This window comes from Aspergillus lucknowensis, assembly GCF_044049455.1.
Source record: "Aspergillus lucknowensis strain CBS 449.75 chromosome Unknown BJX67scaffold_79, whole genome shotgun sequence".
NCBI classification, from domain to species: Eukaryota; Fungi; Ascomycota; class Eurotiomycetes; order Eurotiales; family Aspergillaceae; genus Aspergillus; species Aspergillus lucknowensis.
The window spans coordinates 20,520-39,366 of NW_027263623.1; the positions used below are offsets into that span (position 1 = coordinate 20,520).

General features: G+C 52.3%; 6 protein-coding genes across 6 annotated transcripts; 3 read left to right on the top strand and 3 right to left on the bottom strand.

The window, feature by feature from the left end:
* The first annotated feature begins 1,313 nt into the window (after window positions 1-1,313).
* Window positions 1,314-7,959, top strand: BJX67DRAFT_318251 (protein kinase RIM15). Its single transcript, XM_071027273.1, has 2 exons — window positions 1,314-1,924; window positions 1,986-7,959. The coding sequence occupies exons 1-2, from the start codon at window positions 1,367-1,369 to the stop codon at window positions 7,608-7,610; spliced, it is 6,183 nt and encodes a 2,060-aa protein (XP_070880821.1). The 5' UTR covers window positions 1,314-1,366; the 3' UTR covers window positions 7,611-7,959.
* Window positions 7,960-8,654: 695 nt separating this feature from the next.
* Window positions 8,655-11,889, bottom strand: BJX67DRAFT_318246 (Mechanosensitive ion channel family). Its single transcript, XM_071027272.1, has 2 exons — window positions 10,994-11,889; window positions 8,655-10,927 (listed from the first exon to the last, which is right to left on the bottom strand). Exons 1-2 carry the CDS (start codon window positions 11,618-11,620, stop codon window positions 8,762-8,764), a joined length of 2,793 nt encoding a protein of 930 aa, XP_070880822.1. The 5' UTR covers window positions 11,621-11,889; the 3' UTR covers window positions 8,655-8,761.
* On the bottom strand, window positions 11,663-12,980 carry BJX67DRAFT_367599 (uncharacterized protein). The gene is made up of 2 exons (XM_071030537.1): window positions 11,907-12,980; window positions 11,663-11,683 (listed from the first exon to the last, which is right to left on the bottom strand). Exon 1 carries the CDS (start codon window positions 12,697-12,699, stop codon window positions 12,160-12,162), a length of 540 nt encoding a protein of 179 aa, XP_070880823.1. The 5' UTR covers window positions 12,700-12,980; the 3' UTR covers window positions 11,663-11,683; window positions 11,907-12,159.
* A 299-nt stretch (window positions 12,981-13,279) lies between these two features.
* On the top strand, window positions 13,280-15,501 carry BJX67DRAFT_318277 (tubulin alpha chain). Its single transcript, XM_071027274.1, has 7 exons — window positions 13,280-13,506; window positions 13,693-13,751; window positions 13,826-13,979; window positions 14,038-14,125; window positions 14,183-14,254; window positions 14,306-14,809; window positions 14,891-15,501. Exons 1-7 carry the CDS (start codon window positions 13,495-13,497, stop codon window positions 15,352-15,354), a joined length of 1,353 nt encoding a protein of 450 aa, XP_070880824.1. The 5' UTR covers window positions 13,280-13,494; the 3' UTR covers window positions 15,355-15,501.
* BJX67DRAFT_318477 (thiamine transporter TPC1) lies at window positions 15,297-17,065 on the bottom strand. The gene is made up of 3 exons (XM_071027278.1): window positions 16,730-17,065; window positions 16,626-16,678; window positions 15,297-16,546 (listed from the first exon to the last, which is right to left on the bottom strand). The coding sequence occupies exons 1-3, from the start codon at window positions 16,760-16,762 to the stop codon at window positions 15,649-15,651; spliced, it is 984 nt and encodes a 327-aa protein (XP_070880825.1). The 5' UTR covers window positions 16,763-17,065; the 3' UTR covers window positions 15,297-15,648.
* A 303-nt stretch (window positions 17,066-17,368) lies between these two features.
* Window positions 17,369-18,836, top strand: BJX67DRAFT_375691 (putative Gamma-butyrobetaine hydroxylase subfamily; the record flags this gene model as incomplete). Its single annotated transcript, XM_071031733.1, has 2 exons — window positions 17,369-18,732; window positions 18,782-18,836. 2 exons carry the CDS (start codon window positions 17,369-17,371, stop codon window positions 18,834-18,836), a joined length of 1,419 nt encoding a protein of 472 aa, XP_070880826.1.
* Window positions 18,837-18,847: the final 11 nt, after the last annotated feature.

The following is an 18,847-nucleotide window of genomic DNA, read 5'->3' on the forward strand; positions in this document are numbered from 1 at the left end:
TGATCTCGGCGGCACACTCTCGACAGTCAGAGACACCGCTGCCCCCAACAACGAGCCGTCCAAGGATCGAGCAATTTCCAGCAAAGTGAGACGCTAATGCTTGAAGAGCCGGGGCTGTTGGCGAATGGCGGACTTCTGCTGGCCTGAGACACGGGACTGGCCAAGAATAAACAGAAGGATTTTGGAGGTTCGACAACACCACGCAAAGTGAGAAGTGCGAGTCAAAAAGAGCATTTTCTGTCAGGTCGAAGGAATGCACACTCTTCTCAGGAATGCAATTCTTGACTCTGTTTGTGGCGTCCTTGATTCAAGGGAGTGGAGAAGACGATCATTTGGTCGAGAAGATCAGATCCACACTTCGACGACGACTTGCTTTATTTTCTATCTCTGAGGAAGGACGAGAATTTTGTTCATCACCCCCTTGAGGTACCAGTTCACAGACAAGATCCATCGTCTGATATCCACAGAGGAGGAACTGGAACAAGAGAAAGGGCAGCAAATCTTTGGCCATCCAGAAACAGGACGGCTCCACGTGACCCCCCGAAGCTTTTGGCCGTTTCTTCCGCTGGCTGGGTTTCTGGGTAAGGCCGCCGTCTTTGATTGGCTGCTGTTTCCCCCCGATTCAATTACCATTCCGTACGGTACTGGGCCACCGTTTCAAGCCAAATTTGCAGCAGAATAGCCTGTCAGGCCGTTATTTTTCGACGCAGTACATCCTGCTGTCCCCAACTCGGTATTATTGACTCTCCCGCGCCTCCAGCAGCTCGCCCTCATCATTGCTCTGCATATTTCCTGACGTCTGTTTCATCATACCATTCAACTGGGTGCCTTTACCATCTTACCTTTCTCGATGGTCGTTCTCCTAGAAATACGTCGATTCACAACCTGAACAGCCCTTTGTCGCCCCATCCTCGTCTGGAGATTCGTTTGCGTCGATCACCCTTGCTTCGCGTTGACTGTCGCGCCCCCGCATAGCCGACTTCTCGCTCTCCGTCTTGAAGTAGACCTTCAACTTCTTACTGATCGGTTTCTCTCTCACTCATCCTTCTTTTTTTTGGAGACGAAACCTTCTCTCTGAATATTAGAAGAAAACACCACCCCATACTCTGTCCATAATATCGGTCGGGCTCCTGTCGCGGTAGAGCTGTTTGTGCTCTTTCACATTCCCCGCGACTCCGTCATGGCCGGTTAATGCTGCGAATGAATCCCTAGCCAACAACGAAGGGCACCCGCTCTGCCCAGCAGACGGTTCTGCTCAGTGCTGTCGACATCTTCTATTGTTCCCTCCGACTGCCTTGTTCTTCATCCTTGACTTGTTCTCGAGCGGGAGCTCGTTCCCTTCTCTCGGCGGTACAGCCCTGCCAGTATGGCGGGCAATGGCACGGAAAATGTACAGTACCTCACCCCCCCGGCCGTAACCGCCTTGAGGCGGGAGGCCCGGAGTGTCGATCCGAAAAACTACCTTACGACGCGTACTTCGAGCGATGATAATATGCGGGAAGAACGGGATGACCTGAGGGAAGCGGCGGAGCAGACTCTAAATGTCATTGTCGACCTAGATCTGGACGGCCGTGTCAAGTGGGTCAGCCCATCGTGGAAACAGGTCGTGGGGACGGCTTCAGAGACAATAGAGGGACGAATGATCTCTGATGTTCTGGTGGATAACAAGACTGCGTTCCGTGATGCGGTGGAGTCTCTTAAGGAAGACGACTCTCGCAGCCGTTTTATTCGCGTCTCGGTGAAATTGGGTCCTGATTCAGTACTCAAATACTCTCCAGAACCACAGCCCTTGAAGCCGGAGCAGAAAGAGGGGGGTGATGAATCAGAGGAGCTGCCAGCTGGAGAGGAGCACGGGCAAGATATCCTGAATTTGGAAGGACAGGGGATTATGGTCTTTGACCGTACAGCAGAGGGGGTTGCTCATGTAAGTCGACGCTTCGAAATTCAGCCAAACTATAGTATGTCTGACGTTGACTCTTAAACAGACTATGTGGATGTTACGACCTTTTTCGAAGCCGCGCGAAGTCACCATCGATTTGCCCTCTTCATTGGTAGAGTCTCTAGGTGTTGGTGCCGAAGTTCTGGCGAACTATTTGACAGTTCTAGCGGAGGCCGCCGCCAATGAGCCCGATCAGTCCAAACATCCTGCTCCAGAGCCTGTTTTATGCCGCATTTGTGAGCGTCAAATTACCCCTTGGTGGTTCGAGAAGCATTCGGACCTTTGTCTTCAAGAGCATCAAGCGGAGATGGACGTTCAAATAGCCCAGGAGAACCTCAACGAGCATAGACACGCTATTGTCAAAGTCTTGGATGCGTTGGAGGCGAGACAAGGCAGACCAATGACCCACCGCGATGGTGGCTCTCCTGCTTTACCCCAGCCTGAGTATAAAGGGCTCCCGATCGGGCCATCTCCTGTTGCTTCGGCCCCGTCGTCGGGATCTGTGTCAACCTCTAGCTCTGCCCCGGCCACGCCGCCCAGATCCAGAGATCAGTCCGTCTCCGGAATTGGCCATTCACGGGCACGGTCTTTCGCTGTGCGGCGACCGCTTGCGCGAGTAGTTGAACTCATTCTTGATCTTTGCGATACGGCATTAGAGATTAATCTGCCCGTCCTCAGAGAATCCCGTGGCGACAACAGTGACAACTTCCGGACCATGTCACCACAGTCGGAATCTCGCATCTCTCAGGTGCTTCAGTGGCAGTCGCCGAGCTCAACTACATTGGAACAGGAGCTCGGCCTTGCGACCCTGTGTATGGATACGGAGCAGGTTTCTAAAGCAAAGGTGGATGCAGTGATTCGTCACCGCAGGATCGTTGAGTACGCCGAAAGGATCCGTATTGAGTACACAGTGTTAGTGGAGGAGTGCATTACCGCTGCTCTGCGGAAAGCTGAACGTATCGCTGCCGGCCAACTGAGCGATTCCAGCTCCTCTGATGATGACGCACTACCAGAAGATACTGTCGACGATACAGCTGTTTCCACAGACTCTGTACTCGCACACAATGCGAGTCAGGAATCGGAGCCACTCCCACCAGCGTCTACCTTAACTATGACGATGCAAAATGCTCCCAACCGGTTCCAGTCAGGCCATTCCTCCGAGGGGAAAACCTCGTCTCTCGCCGTTTCTACCGGGTCGTCTAGTCCAATGGAATGCCCAACTCCCCGCTCGGCCAAAAGTGCTGCAGGATTGCTGGCAACATCCCAGCCGTCCCGACGGGGCTTTTCATTAGCGGACATTGATCCAGGCGATCAAAGTGATAGCAGCATCGTCTCATCCACCCTTACCGGAGCCATGCGGACCGACTCCCCTGCATCTGACCGAAGCATGGACCGTAAACGCAGAAGCTTGGTGCTCCCTGGCCTTTCCGGATCCCCGCGACGGCAGCATTCACCGGCTAGAACGTCTGGCCCCCATTCACCACTCCGGATGCCTAAGCCACGCCTTTCTACCGGAACTGATAGTATTTCATCTCCTATTGTCTCCCCTTCCGCCAACCTGGGCGAGCTGGCACTTCATCATTATCGGCACCACCGCCGCCAATCGTCAACTACGTCATCCGATGTGCCGAGGCCGCCTGTCTCACCTCATTTGACCACCGCTAGTCAGCCGCAACCCCGACCAGCACCCCCGTCTATCAAAGATTTCGAGATAATCAAGCCTATTAGTAAAGGTGCATTCGGGAGCGTTTACCTCTCCAAGAAGAAGACAACTGGGGAGTACTATGCAATTAAGGTGCTCAAGAAAGCAGACATGGTCGCTAAGAATCAGGTCACTAATGTCAAAGCCGAGCGGGCCATAATGATGTGGCAAGGAGAAAGCGATTTCGTCGCCAAGCTCTACTGGACTTTCTCCAGTAAGGACTACCTCTATCTTGTGATGGAATATTTGAACGGGGGAGACTGTGCTTCCCTAGTCAAGATCCTAGGTGGGTTACCTGAGGATTGGACCAAAAAGTACATTGCCGAAGTTGTTTTAGGCGTGGATCATTTGCACAGTCGGGGTATTGTGCATCGCGATCTAAAGCCGGACAACCTCCTCATCGATCAAAAGGGCCATCTCAAGCTCACAGACTTTGGGTTGTCTCGTATGGGACTTGTCGGGCGCCAAAAGCGTGTCCTGAAGAGTATGAGCGAGCAGCCAGTGGATCTCCTAAAGCAAGGCCCATTTCCTCGAGCTACGTCTATTGCTTCGTCTCGATCGGCCTCGTTCGATTTTCAGGGGAGCGGTTCGCCGGGATCCACGCCACTAATGACACCAGACGTGGCTGGTAGTATGCCCCAGCCGTCGTACTTTAACTTGAACCAAGGAGGGCTCAGCCGACAGACTTCTCGTCGAGCGTCTGGATACCGAAGTGACAGTGGTGGCAGCGAAAATTTGAATGCCATCTTCCGAACACTGTCCCTAACTGATGGTTGTGAAACCCCCGGGGCCTTACTTGTTCCTCCTCCTCCCCCCTCTGATAGTGCGCACGAGGAGGAAGCCCAGAGTGAAGCAGGTGAATCTCCTTCTTTGCATCCTCTTCAACCGACACAGAGCAACTCGGTCTCAACTGGTACACCACCACAGCAAGGCAAGATGCCGCCTTTGATGGCGCTATTTGACCCCGAAGACCACAACAGACGCTTCGTGGGTACACCGGATTATCTTGCACCAGAAACAATTAATGGCGTTGGTCAGGACGAGATGAGCGACTGGTGGTCTTTGGGCTGTATCATGTTTGAATTCCTTTTTGGTTACCCACCTTTCAATGCCGCCTCTCCGGACCAAGTGTTCGAAAACATACTCAACCGACGGATCAATTGGCCTGATGAGATTGAAGAGCTAGCATCACCTGAAGCTGTTGACCTTATGAACAGGCTCATGACCATCAATCCTCGTGAGCGACTGGGGTCGAACTCGGAGGAAAAGTACGGCAACGGTGGAGCAGAGATTCGGAGCCATTCTTGGTTCGCAGATGTCAACTGGGATACTCTCTTGGAGGATAAAGCTCAGTTTGTTCCGAACTTGGAAAACCCTGAAGACACCGAGTATTTTGATGCTCGCGGCGCAACACTTCAGGCCTTTATTGAGGAGGACGAGAGCTCTCCCCAACCCCCAGCAACGACGGGTGCATACATTGACCGACCACATGATGCACTTTACAAGGTTCGCTCACAAGTCAACTCAATGAAGCGACCCTTGATGCCGTTGCATATTCCTCCGCATGTTCGGGAGTCGCGGAGCAGGAGGTTAAGCGAACCTTCCTTAGCAGATGATTTTGGCAATTTCGCGTTCAAGAACCTGCCCATGCTTGAGAGGGCCAACAAGGATGTGATCCAAAAGCTCAGGCAAGAGGCCATGCAAGCACAACAACGCCCGTTTAAAGACCAGGGAGCCCAGCCGCCGCAACAGGCTCAGTCGCAGGCCCAGAATCAAGGCCCTACACCACCCTCGTCCGGGCCTTCTTCGGGGCCTTCCTCTGGGCCCTCGCTGGAAGGGAGCCCTTTACCAATGTCACTACAGCGGACCATGTCACAGTCGAAGGGGAATAACAGACCTGCATCTCCATCAGCCTTCAGCCAGGCCAACTCTTCGCCGAGTCGGCCCTCACAACCCTCATCCCCGCTTCTGGTTCAATTCAGCACAGGTCATAACCATGAGCGTCGGAAAACTTCAGGTTCTTCTTCTACAACAAACTCCCATCAATCTAGTGGATCCTTCCAACCTCCGTCTACTGATCAGACCCGCGTCGCAACCAACAATAAGTTTGGCTCCGTTGCCTCGTCTCCAATCAAGCCCGGCCGAGGCGGAACACACTCTCCTGATAAGACGAATACCAGCCAGCAACGCCACGGCAGCGCCCCGGCAGCAAGGGCCCGCTCACAGACCATCGGATCTCAAGATGGCGATCTGTCTTCGTCTCTTGCAAAGGACGCCTATGTTCCCGGTCATTACAAACGCCGCAGTCAGCTATTTGATGTCTCACCCTCCTCATCCGACAATGAAGACCCACGTGCTAAGGCTTTACTCAAAGTGCAGCGCCGCCGTCAAAGCTCAAGGCGTCTCTCTCAGATTAACTTTGCCGATGGTCCTTTTTTCCGCCCACTGGACATTCTCATTTGCGAAGACCATCCTGTTTCCCGCTTGGTCATGGAGCGTCTGTTCGAGAAGCTTCGTTGTCGTACAATCACAGCTACTAATGGTACCGAAGCGGTTCGCTATGCCCTTAGCGAAGTGCAATTTGATATCATTATGACGGAGTTCAAACTTCCTCAGGTCAACGGAGCAGATGTTGCCCGGATGGTCAGGGAAACGCGCAGTGCTAATCGCCACACCCCCATTATCGCGGTTACCGGCTATCTCAAAGATCTCCCAGAGACTCATCACTTTGATACGCTTATCGAAAAGCCACCGACCCTGACAAAGCTGACAGAAGTACTGTGTAAGTTCTGTCAGTGGAAGCCTCCTCCTAAGGACTATAACCCCTCAGCGCTTGTGTCCTCAACTCTTCGTCATACTCCTCCTGTTCCAGCTGAGCACAGCCCAAGCTCGACGGTGTCGTCCGGCTTCGCACTTGTCCCTTCAAGCTCCTATCGGGGTTCCAGCCGTGAGGATTCAGTCGGTAGTAGCTATTTCGGTGACTTGGATCTCATCAAGGCTGAGGACATCCCTGTCATTGTGAGTCGGCAAACCGATGACTGGGGTCAGAACTCTGGGGGCTTGGGAATATCCGAGGACTCGATTATCACGAAAGACACCTCGGATCCAAATCGCAAGGACCAGGACGTCCGGAATACAGTACCCTTCCCGAGCTTGCCCCACGCGACTTCAAGTCCGCCAACATTGAGCCCTTCGGGAATGATCACTCCGCGGAAGCAGCGCTCGAGTGAAGCAATCCGAGCAAAGCGAGAATCCCTCGAGCGAAAGCGCTATGAATGTGAAGAGTCAGGTGATGATGAAGATGAGGAGCTTGGAAATTTGCAACCTAGAACGCAAAGCCCGCGGAATCGACCCAATCGACCCGGCTCTAAGCTCGGTATTGAGATGATGAGAACCAACAGCAGAGGCAGTGTAGTCAGCACTAGCGAGGATGCCTTCAAGAAAGAGAAAGAGCTCAGAGAAGAAAGCAGAAGCGGAGGCTCTGACGATCCCGATGAGCCCGGACGCGGCACGGTCAAATCTCCCCCAAGATCGCTGGAAAGCAGATTTGAGGAGCTCGACATTGCTGAGGAGGCCGTCTTGCCGTCCATCGAAGACGACTTGAGTCCGAAACATTCCCCCTCCCCTCTCTCGTTAGCCTCAAGACCAATGTTGTTGTCTCCTGACGCCAAACCGCCATTATCTCGATACATCACTGAGATCTACAAACAAGCCGACACTGGGGCTAGCCCAGGATCTCCGAAGAGAAGGCAAATCACCCCTCCCATCGTCTTCCCAGGCGGTGCCGGCGGTGGTCGCGAATCATACCCAAACACACCCCCAATCTCGTTATTCGGTAACGCCATCGATGCAAGATCCGACCAGTCCAGCCTCACTCCTGTCCAAGATTCGGACGCCACACCTCGGCCTATGCATACACCTTGTCCAAATCCGGACCCAGAAAATACCCCCCGACCGGCAAGGCAGTAAAAAGCGATAGACCTGCTTGCTGTCTCCTTTAGGACTCTAGACTTGCGCGTCTTATCCTGTATCTACTCTGGTTATGTTACGAGCGAGAATATGCGTTGCTGTCGCTTACACCAGCACGATTTCTCTTCCTGATACCTTATATGCTCATCATCCTTACGATTTCTATTATGATCCTGTCCCAGTACCATTTTGTCAAAATATTCTTTTTTCGTCTTGTCTTGTTCAGGGTTAAGCGGGTGTTCCGGCGTGGTCTCTACTCAGCCAGGCAGTTTTGAGTCTCTTTACTTTTCCCAAGGCATTCCTTTATTCCACCTGCTCGGGCCGGGTTATCTCTTCTTTTTTTGTCTCTTATATTCTCTGTCTCCTCAGTTTCCTTTGTATGTATCTATCTACTTGGCCCTCCGACTTTCTCAAGACTGTGTATGTATGGGATACAAATTCTTAAACCAGGTACAGCCGTGGGAAATTGAGTTGCATACTTTCTTCTCAAGTTGATTCTTGGGCTTCAAATCCTTTTTTTTTTCTTCTTCCCCGTTATGGATAACTCCCGATATTCTTTCTCAAATAGTTGGGTCGCGACCTCCGGAACCATTCGAGCGGCTGCACAGATACATAGTCCGTCAGTCCTCTTTCCGTACGGACTTGGAATACTCTCAGATCAACGCGTAGGTACGAAACAAAGTCGCATATCTTAATTCTATTCAGTCTCGTAATGTTTATGCAAAAAAAAAAAAATGCAGAGAAACCATCCCGAATGTAGAGAATATACAGAATTAAAAATGATTCTAGCCAAACAAAATGAACACACCATACTTGCTGGATTTCCAGAATCCAGTTGATGCCAGCCGGTCCACCTGGGCAAATATCCTGGGACGATAGAAGAGAAAAAAAAAGGGGGGCGTAGATGTACGGTGTATGTATGTTGGCTATGTGGCATAGAAGGAAGGGTTCAAGAAGCCGCAATAGTATATATCAATGTAAATGAGAGTTTGCGCGAAAATGGAAGGTGAAGGTATCGGGGAACGGATACCTAAAGGGGTTGGAGCTAAAGGGGAGATAGGGTGCTAAGGAATTGAGAAGAGCTTGCGAAGGGAGATAATGGCGCGCATTATATGTATGTTGAGCTCGAGTGCACATGGATGTTTGTCGCATCATAGTTTCTTTTCATCTGGATGAGAAGACGGCGAGACGGGGCGGACGTGTGCTGCGGAGGAAGAGCCTTGTTCGGAGCGGCCCTGTTCCATTAGATCATCCTGTCGTGTGCTCCCAGACCGGTGGCGAAAGAATCGGTTGCGCGTCAAGGAGGACAGGCTATGTCCGCCCTGCGACTCGGTTGAGGGCCGGCGTTCGCTTGAGTCAACGTGGACGTTGAGGTTGGTGCGCGATTGTGATGACTGTCGGCGAAGAAAGGATTCCATGCTCTGTCGCTCTGCCTCTTCCTCCTGGAGACGGCGCTCGGCGATCACCTGTCGGACTACACTTTCAGTGTGGGGGCTACGCGCTTCGAATACGTCGCCCATAACATCATCCGCAGAGACGTCGCGCATACCAAGAGAGAAGTCGACGTGTTTTCGCGAAGCGAGTGAGTCGCCGCGGGCACGTGCGGTGGCGGTATTCATACCCTTGCGGAGAATCGAAGGACGGCGGGTGTTGCTGCTGGCGCCTGGGTGATGGTGCTCGTCGACCGAAGAGGTGGGTGGCGGATTTTGCCCATCGTCGTCTGCTGGAGCAGCAGCATGGGCTTGGTATGGTGGAGGGTAGCCAGAAAGATGGAAGGGTATATCGACGCTTGCACCTTGGAGGTTCATGCGTGGTCCTTCAATGCCGATTTCTTGTAGAGCAACCATGAGCATGCAGATGAATTTGTTACGGCGTTGCAGACGAAGGCCTTCATTTTGCCAATTAGATTTGTAGAAAAAGACAACATTGAGAGTAACGGAGAAGTTCTCCGTCACTGCGCGTAGTTCGGTGAGGATGTTGGTCTGGAATTCGCGCCGTTCGCTCCGAACAAATTCGAGGAGACGCTGCCGAAGTGCGTCTATCTGCTCTAAACTGGTGCCATACTTGATGACGATGGGGACAGCTTCCGCAAGCGCTCCAGATCGACGTTGATTGAGAACAAACAGAGTATTCAGGTAGCTGTTTGGAGCCTGGACAATGTGGCCTTGCATCTTCTTGAACTCGGTATAAAGAAGAGAGATTTGTTTGACGTAGTAGTCATCGCCCAAGCCGGCATCGCCAGAGTTACCATAGATGGTTACTCGGTCACCAACGTCGAAGGGGTGTTTGACGAAAACAAAGACAACAGACTGGAGAAACTCCTGAGCGGTCGCGGAAAAGAGCCAGGACAGGGCGAGAATACTGGAGCCGGCTGATGTGAGTACACCAGCAGCAGAAGTCGAGATTAATGTGAGAAACACGATGACTGTGATCACAACCACAAAGAATTCGAAAACATTGCCGAGCCTTGAAACGACCGAGTCTAGATCCTTCAAGGATGCGGTGATTGCCTTGCGTTCCCGACCAATTTCCACGCAGACCGCTTCCAGCTCCTCCATGGAAATGTCGCCGTTCATATCCTTGTCAAACATGCTAAAGGCGGCTTCAGCCTCTTCATTGTCATCGAAAGCCTCCTTCAAATCGCCAGGAAAGACGGTTTCGAAGCCGTCACGCACGAACGTCCGGTAAAGTCGCCGAGCCAAAACTTGGCAGCCGGATGTTGTCCTTAAAAGAGTTATAACAACTTGATTGGGGTCACCACTATTGGTAGCTTTCCGACCAGTAAAATCAGCGGCAACTGCACCGGCCACGTCCCCAACTTTGTTCAAGGCACCGAGGGCGAGCCCCTTTGCCTTCCCAGCGTAGTGCAAAGGGGTCCTGGTGCCGCTACCACTTTGATCCTGCTTCTCGTGGAAGGCTTCGTCGGTCTCGGTGATCTTGCCTCGAGAGAATGCATACAGTTTGGTCAAGCTGCCAATCTGGAATTTGTTGATTTCAATCCGGTCGGAGTAAGTGCGCCTGTGAAAGCTCATAGCGATGAGCTGAAGTAGAAATTTTTCAATTAGATTCAGGACGGTCCAGACGAATATCGAAATGATGATTTTGTTGAGGGTGTTCTCCCAACTGCGAGTGCGACTATTGCCATCCACATGATGATTTTTCATGGTGGGCAAGAAGGATATTTCGATGCCCAACCACCAGAAGAAAAGGGTCGCGGGCAGTTCCAGCTGCTTTGCAACATCGCGCCACTTCTTTGAGCTGTTTGTGAAGATACTGGCAACTATATTGACGGGGGCCGGGATGGCTTTGGCAACAATCTAGAATATAATTAGTGGATGAGGATAGCGGATACGTTGATGGGAAAGAGCAAAAGAGTTAGTTACCCTTCCGGCCCACAGTGTTAGCCAAACAATCTCCAACCAGACCGAGAACCACAGGAGTTTAACACCGCCAACACTTGCGTTTGGATAGGCGAGAGCACCCACGAGTAGTGGAATAAGTAGAACTAGAACGAGGGGTACAATGTAGGTGAAATAGCGAACGAAGACACTGGATTCATGAATTTTCTTGATGAACTTAGAAACACCGGTTGAGGGATTGTCGGGAGGATTGTAAACGGCCGCCTTTTCGTGTAGTGGATTTGTGGCCTCGTCGAACTCGTCAATATCTTGAGCTCTGCGTGAACGCGAACGAGTTAGGGAGTGTGTCTCGCCCCGGCCATCCTTATCGCCTTCATGGGTGGAGCGCGAGGCAACCCGCTCAGCTTCAAGCACCGCTAGATCATCTTCCAGTCGCATGGCTTGTTCTCGCGCTGCCGATGGAGGGCGCCCGCGCAAGCCGCTATTTTCATAGGAAGTGTCAACCTGAAGGTAATCCCCATTGTGACGGCGCGAGCCGTTATCAACCAAGACATCTTCTTCGCCCGAGGACCGAGAGTATTCAGGAGACCTGCCCCTTGTCTCATCTTCTGGATATGTAGGAGCTGGTGTTTCCTTTACTGGAGTCGACATGGCAGCACCAGGCCGAATGAGCCGAACCGAATTGGGACGAGCTCCCTCGTGAAAGGTGCGCAACTAAAGTGCTGATTATTGGTGGAGAGTATCAAAGGTTGGTCAGGAAGCTAACAAAGGGCGAATGGGCAGAAAGAAGAGGATAAAGCAATTAAAAACGACTTATGGGAGAATGAGCAAAAGAAACCTGGAGAACTGAGGAGATGATGGAGGGACAAGTCCAGGAGAAAAGATTGAAGAGGCGAGACCGTGCCGAGATGAGGGTGGGGAAGCTCGTGGAGTATACCTTCGGAACACTGACCCGCGTCGAGACACTTCAGGTTGTTTCGGTTGCAACCAGATTTCCAACCATGTGTGAGGAAGAGGCAAAAGAAGTGGAAGCCAAAGCAGAGGATAATCTTGAATAAGATGAGAAAGCTCTGGATAAAGAGGGCGGGAGGAGCAGGGGGATGAAGCTCGAAGTGAGGAGACAGGCCTCTCGCGATTGAAAGAGGAGGTATTGGTCCAGTCCAACGTGGTGGAGACGAGGTCGGGATTTTTCAAAGTTCCAGAACGTTATTCGAGAGAGAATGAGAGCTTGGTTTTTGTTCATCCACGGGCGATTGTGAGCCTCGATTCGTCTCGACTTCGCAGGCCATTTGGTTCTTCGACTTAACTCGCCCATCCTCATCCTCTGACTTCAGGTGTCCGCCTTCGAGTGCACCACGCGGATGCTTCCTCTGGGAGCCTGGTCCATCGACGTAATCGTGCCTTTGTCTGGAACCAATCGTCCCCATTATTGTCAGCGAGCGGAGTCTCGGAGTGGCCACTGCCAAGGAACGCCACTCCAGGCACTCCCGGCATTTCAACACGAGTGGATATCCTGTGAAGGAACAGGGCTTAAGGAAGGATGTATGGAGTACAATTATGAGGAGCAGACAGACGGGAGAGGAAGAGAACAGGACGTGAGACTGAATCCGTTCTCCTTGGCTCGTTGGATAGACAACAATAAGTTGGGAGAACAAGTTCCTCGGTTGGAAGTTGCATTGCATTGTTGCATAACAGCCTGATACGGTTAAAGCAGTGTTATTCACTTGCATAAATCACTTGCACAAATAATCTCCGAATCGCGCGCGGGGAGCCACTCAGAGGTTGTTCAAATGGAGTATGCTTTGTCTTTTGCCCGTCAATCCTTTCCTCAGAGAATAGTATCATAATACATACCTGGGGAAAGCAAAGAAACTATTACAAGCTAGGTAGGGCTTGCATAGTTGACATTCTTTCGGGCTGTGGTTGTGAGAAGTCTTTGGCTTGACACGTGACCATGATTACTCTTAAAGGCTTGAATTTAGCTCCTGCAGGAGAGGCTTAGCAGTCAGTCGTTCTCTGGGTGCTTGAGCCTTGAGATCAGTTATCCTGTTCTGAAAGATGCCCAGAATGAGCCCCTCTCAGACAACAGTACGTATGGTTGCTGTCGATCTTGTAGCTCAACCAGCGCATATCTTGGATAGACTCCCGCATTCCGCGGTAACGTTGCACGTGGTAATTTAGAGGTAAGAAGGCCTGAAATTAGTAAACAACAGAAACCCTCAATAATGGCAGAGGAAATAAGAAACATTATTGTCTCTGAAAAGATGAGTTGTTAAAAAGACAGCCACGGAAGTGTGATGATTGGCGGTGCAATCACTTCTTTTTGGGGCTAGTGACGAACTCCTTCTCAGACGATCCTGGCCTTCTTCTTCCTTAGTTCTCCCTCTTCTCCTTCCCACCTCCCATCCACGAACACCCGTGGACCTCTCTTCCCTCAACCCCTCCCGCTTGTCGGATTGAAGACAGCCAGGGTTTCATCGTCTCCCTCAAATTCAGCAACTCCTTCATCGCGTAAACCACCCACAATGCGAGGCGAGGTACGGACCTATCCCCTGTTGTTTTATTTACCTCTTTGTTTCCCCCGCACTGCGCGTTGGGAGCCCCTCTCCCCTGAATATCGCGCCAGCAGATACACGCTCTCTCCCACGCCAGCCCCATCGCTGCCGGTCGCGCCTCTTCTGAATTGGAGTCAATCTCTCTAACGTGTCATAACTATCATCTAGATCGCCCATATTCACCTCGGCCAGGCTGGTACGCAGCTTGGTAACAGTGCTTGGGAACTGTGAGTCTTCACCGCCTTTTACCAAAATATCACAACTGCGCCAAGCGCTCACCTGCTCTGCCTGAACTATTTAGGTATCTCCTTGAGCATGGCCTAGGACCGGATGGTCGTCTGGACCCCGAAAAGGGCGAGGAAATCAACCAGGGCGGTTCTTTCGAGACCTTTTTCTCCGAAACGGGTAGCGGCAAATATGTCCCTCGTTCTATCTTCGTTGATCTGGACCCTTCGGTACGGAAACTCCTGAACCGAGCAAAGCGACAGTTCTATTTTGCTGATATCTCTGTAGCCCATCGATGAGATCCGCACTGGAAGTTACCGTCAGCTGTTCCACCCCGAATTGCTGATTAGTGGCAAGGAAGATGCCGCCAACAACTGTAGGTCTTGCAGTGTCAGCAACGACACGAATCGGAAATCGCACTAATAGAGGACAGATGCCCGTGGCCACTACACAATTGGAAAGGAGCTCGTTGAAACCGTCGTTGACCGTGTTCGTCGTGTTGTTGGTACGTCGCGCTCGAAATCGCCTCTTTTCCGGCAACGCTAATGTCCACCAGATAACTGTAACTCCCTCCAGGGATTCTTGATCTTCCACTCTTTCGGTGGTGGTACCGGCTCTGGTTTCGGCGCTCTCCTGTTGGAGCGCCTCTCTACTGAGTACGGAAAGAAGTCCAAGCTCGAATTCTCGGTCTATCCTTCGCCCCGTGTGTCCACCGCAGTCGTGGAGCCCTACAACGCTGTCTTGTCTACCCACAGCACGATCGAGAACTCCGACTGCACGTTCCTTGTTGACAATGAGGCCGTTTACGACATTTGCCGCCGTAACCTCGATATTCCTCGCCCTGGCTATGAGCACCTTAACCGCCTCATTGCCCAAGTTGTCAGCTCCATCACTTCCAGTCTTCGTTTCGACGGCGCCCTCAACGTGGATCTGAATGAGTTCCAGACCAACCTGGTGCCGTTCCCTCGTATTCACTACCCCTTGATCTCGTACGCACCAGTGGTCTCGAGCAACCGCAGTCAGCATGAAAGCTTCAAGATCCAGGACCTTACCCTCTCTTGTATGGCTCCGCCCTAACAGCTTCTCGTTATACCCCTTGTGTATCTTTCCCCATCCCCGAGGAGTCTAACAATGAATTTAGGCGCCGAACCCAACAACCAAATGGTTGTTTGTGACCCTCGTAATGGCAAATACATGGCTGTGGCGCTTCTGTACCGTGGCGATTGTGTTCCCCGCGACTGTACTCAGGCCATTGCCTCCCTTAAGGCTAAGGCTTCTTTCAACCTCGTTGAATGGTGTCCTACCGGCTTCAAGTTGGGGATCAACTACCAGAAACCCGCACGCGTCCCCGGAAGTGAACTTGCCCAAGTCGATCGCTCCGTCAGCATGCTCTCCAACACTACCGCTATTTCCGAGGCATGGGGCCGCCTGGATCACAAGTTCGACCTTATGTACTCCAAGCGTGCGTTCGTGCACTGGTATGTTGGTGAAGGTATGGAGGAAGGTGAATTCTCGGAGGCTCGCGAAGACTTGGCCGCTTTGGAGAAGGACTACGAGGAGGTCGCTGGCGACAGCTACGACGTGGAGACTGGGGAAGAATACTGATCAGCAGGCGCGCCCCGCCTTGCTTGGGTTTTCGATTCTTGGTATGCCTGACGTCTCTGTCAAGTTCAGTGTAGCTTCATTCTGCTGCTTGCGGCCACCCGTTCTCTCGTGTCTAGCGTCCTGTGATTTTCTTCTTCGTTCTTAAATTCACCCCAATAGCGGACGCTGGATCTTCTGCGGATAACCGTGAAAATACAAATGGATATAATTCCCCCCGTGTCCGGAAGCCGATGCGCGGAAGTGCAACGGCCGTCTATTATACTAGGGATCTTTATGTCTATTCCGTGGCCTGCTCTACTCAATCCCAACACCCACCTCGTAATCCTGAAGAAGCTTCAACGCCCGCTCGTAGGTCCACATGGTCACTGCACTTGCAGGGGCAGCCTTAAATAGACTCACTGTGAGCCCACGATACAAGCCCCGTACACCGTGTGTCTTATAGATTAAAGCCACAGTCCTGAACACCCCGCGATATTCGGGGATATTCCGGTGCACATACAATACGCGCGTAGGGCCCTGAACCTGCAGGCGTTTCCGCACTAGATCAAGCGGGAATACGCCCGTCTTTGCAAGCACGCTAGCAAACATGCCGGCAGCGGCGTCTCCAGCACCGGCCGGTAGGGGTAACACGTCGCTATGCGATACGGACGCGAACACGGGCCGTAACGTCTCATACGTAGCGAAGAATAACCCCATATACGGCACAATCTGTCCCACAGCAGCATTACATCCGCGGAAGAAGCCACGTCCGCCCTCATGTCTCGCTATATCGCGCACCGACGAAAGCAGGGAACCATAAATACGGTGTTCGCCGGACCCTTGTGCTGCAAACCGCGTGCGTAACAGGTCAAGGGGGTATGTCGATGCCGTGGCGACACCACCCGCCAGAGCACCGGATATAAACGACTCCACGGGCGGCGGGGCACGGAATCGGTCCAGCTGGGCAAGGAGTTGTGTTGTGCTTCGGTAGGTTGTGAACTGGATTGCGCCGTAGCAGACGTACATCAGCTCTGCGGGGATGTTGCCCTTCCATAGTCCCGTTATGCCCTCTTCGCGGATTATGGTTTTGATGGTGGACACGGTGCCCTTGTAGACGGGCCCGGTGACGTGGGCATGTGAGGCGGGGTCGGAGAGGGAGTGGATTTGGAGTTGCAGGCGGATTTTTGCGACGTCTAGCGGTGCAATGCAGAATCTTTGAATTGAAAAGGCGAGCTTATTAGCCATTGCTTTCGCTGCGGAGGAGCGCTGCGAGAGAGGCGAGAAGAACCTACCGTGAGATAAGGCCGGCTATGCCGCCCGCGAGGACGACTTGTCGCCGTGTGCCCTGACTCTGTCAGTGAAGGATTCATTGCTAGAGAGTGATTTGTCTGCGTACTTCATCCTTTAGGTGCTCTCCCCCGGCAGACATGCATGTGACAGACGTAGGGGTGGTTTGAGAAATCGGAGGTTATCGGGAGAGGCGATGCTAGAGGAGCATGCAGCTTCTGTCATGAAGACAGGTGAAGTCTCCCGCCTGCCCTCTCTGAAAGTGGCTGCTCTCCCGGCTCAATTCCGTCGGAACAGAAACTATCTGGTGCCAGCAGAATGATCGTTGTTGGTGCTCTTATCATTGAGACGGAGAAAGAAAAACTGCGGGAAAAAAGCATTCAAGAATTAAATACCGGGATCCTACGGCTTTACGCAGTTCTTACACGAAATTGAAGATCTGGGGGTAAGCGTCCGATAACCCGAATTGGAGAGCCAGCCCGAAGAATGTCGCCTCAAGGTTCTATGGAAAGTACCGGATCTCTGCAGTATCAAGAGATATATGAATCTTCTGCAGGTGCTGTGAGTTTCTTTTTCTCCTCTCAAGATTGAGGGCCTCGGGACAAGGCGACCTCGGATGATCTGCCACGGGCCCAATCAGGATTAGCACGCGGAAGGGGAGCTCTGAGTATGCCCGCGCTTTATTGTTCGTTCGCCTGCTTCCTTCCTCTCCTTCCGAGTGTCTTGATATAGTCGCATTTCTATCGTCATGGTTCGGGCTCTGCTCCGCGCTCCTCTGCGGTTCCGGAGGATAACTGTGCCAACAGCGCCTGTGCTGTCTCGGCGTTACTCCTCGGACCCCGTCGACCAGGCAGTCAACACTCCCAGCACTACCAACCAAGAATATCCAGCACAGTTCACTAGCAATGACTTCGTTCCGGAGAAGAAGGCGGAGATCAAGGGAATTTCCTTTGGCCAAGAAACCCTTACTCTCGAGACAAACGGGCGGCCTTGCGAATTGTCCTTTATACGGCTGCGCGATGGCTGTAAATGTCCCCTCTGCGTCGACGTGCATTCCAAACAGCGGAAATTTCGCTTCTCCGATATTCCACTCGATATCAAAGCTAATTCATTCCAATGGGATGGGAAGAGCCTGGCGCTGACTTGGAATAAGGATGTCCCTGGCTTCAAGGCCTCTCACGTTACAAGGTACGATGCGAAGGAGCTACACTATGCTTTTGATCGCGGATATAAAGACTCGGTCGGTCTCGAGCGGCATCGCACCGGCTGGAATAAAGACAGTATGAAATCTCTGCAGCACTGGATCTCGTACGAAGATTACATGCACGACAATGATAAGTTTGCCATTGCCATGCGCTTCCTCGCCACTCTCGGCTTGGTATTTGTGAAAGGCATCCCCGACTCAAGGGAGATGGTCGAAAAGATCGCTACACGCATGGGACCAGTGCGAGACAGCTTCTATGGACGGACGTGGGACGTCCGCACAGTCCCTCAGGCAAGGAATGTCGCCTACACGAACCAATTCCTTGGTTTTCACATGGATCTCATGTATATGAACGACCCGCCGGGCTTCCAGCTCCTCCACTGTCTTCGTAATTCGTGCGATGGCGGCGAGTCGCTCTTCGCGGATACCTTCCGTATCGCCGCTGTGATGAAAACAAACAACCGTCACTACTTTGATATCCTGGCGAACACCTCCCTCACTTACGAATACCAGCACAAGGACAATTCCTATCAAAACACCTGGCCAGTTTTCGAAGCACGCCCAACTACGAATCCTCTCAACACCGTTACGCACGTCAACTATTCGCCCCCGTTCCAGGGCTTCAGGCAACCTGAGCCTGGCGCAAAATTGTCAATACCACGCGAACAGGAAGAGCTGGCGGCTCTGTCTCACTTTGCGCGCCTGCTGGAGAGTGAACAGAATATATTCGAGCTGAAATTGCAACCGGGCGAATGCGTCATCTTCGAAAACCGCCGCGTCGTCCACGCACGCCGCCAGTTCAATACCACTAGCGGGGAGCGGTGGCTTGCTGGGGCTTATGTTGATGAAGATGCTGTCCTGTCTCGTTTCCAAGTGCTGAAGGAGTCCAACCCGGTCTCGTGGGACAAGTTTCGCCGCAGGCCCTATTGGGAGACACTCGCTGAGACAAAGCAACAGGCTGACCCTCGGGCTGTTGCGCCTGCTTCCAGCCAAGAAGTTACAAACCTTCTGAGCCAAATACTG

Coding starts and splice junctions, on each gene's coding strand:
- BJX67DRAFT_318251 (XM_071027273.1), top strand. CDS start 1,367: ATGGCGGGCAATGGCACGGAAAATGTACAGTACCTCACCCCCCCGGCC. Junction 1,925..1,985: donor CAGCAGAGGGGGTTGCTCAT/GTAAGTCGACGC, acceptor ACTCTTAAACAG/ACTATGTGGATGTTACGACC.
- BJX67DRAFT_318246 (XM_071027272.1), bottom strand. CDS start 11,620: ATGTCGACTCCAGTAAAGGAAACACCAGCTCCTACATATCCAGAAGAT. Junction 10,928..10,993: donor TAACACTGTGGGCCGGAAGG/GTAACTAACTCT, acceptor ATTATATTCTAG/ATTGTTGCCAAAGCCATCCC.
- BJX67DRAFT_367599 (XM_071030537.1), bottom strand. CDS start 12,699: ATGCAAGTGAATAACACTGCTTTAACCGTATCAGGCTGTTATGCAACA.
- BJX67DRAFT_318277 (XM_071027274.1), top strand. Junction 13,752..13,825: donor GGTAACAGTGCTTGGGAACT/GTGAGTCTTCAC, acceptor TGAACTATTTAG/GTATCTCCTTGAGCATGGCC. Junction 14,255..14,305: donor CCGTGTTCGTCGTGTTGTTG/GTACGTCGCGCT, acceptor AATGTCCACCAG/ATAACTGTAACTCCCTCCAG.
- BJX67DRAFT_318477 (XM_071027278.1), bottom strand. CDS start 16,762: ATGTCTGCCGGGGGAGAGCACCTAAAGGATGAA. Junction 16,679..16,729: donor GAGAGCACCTAAAGGATGAA/GTACGCAGACAA, acceptor TGACAGAGTCAG/GGCACACGGCGACAAGTCGT. Junction 16,547..16,625: donor ATAGCCGGCCTTATCTCACG/GTAGGTTCTTCT, acceptor TTCAATTCAAAG/ATTCTGCATTGCACCGCTAG.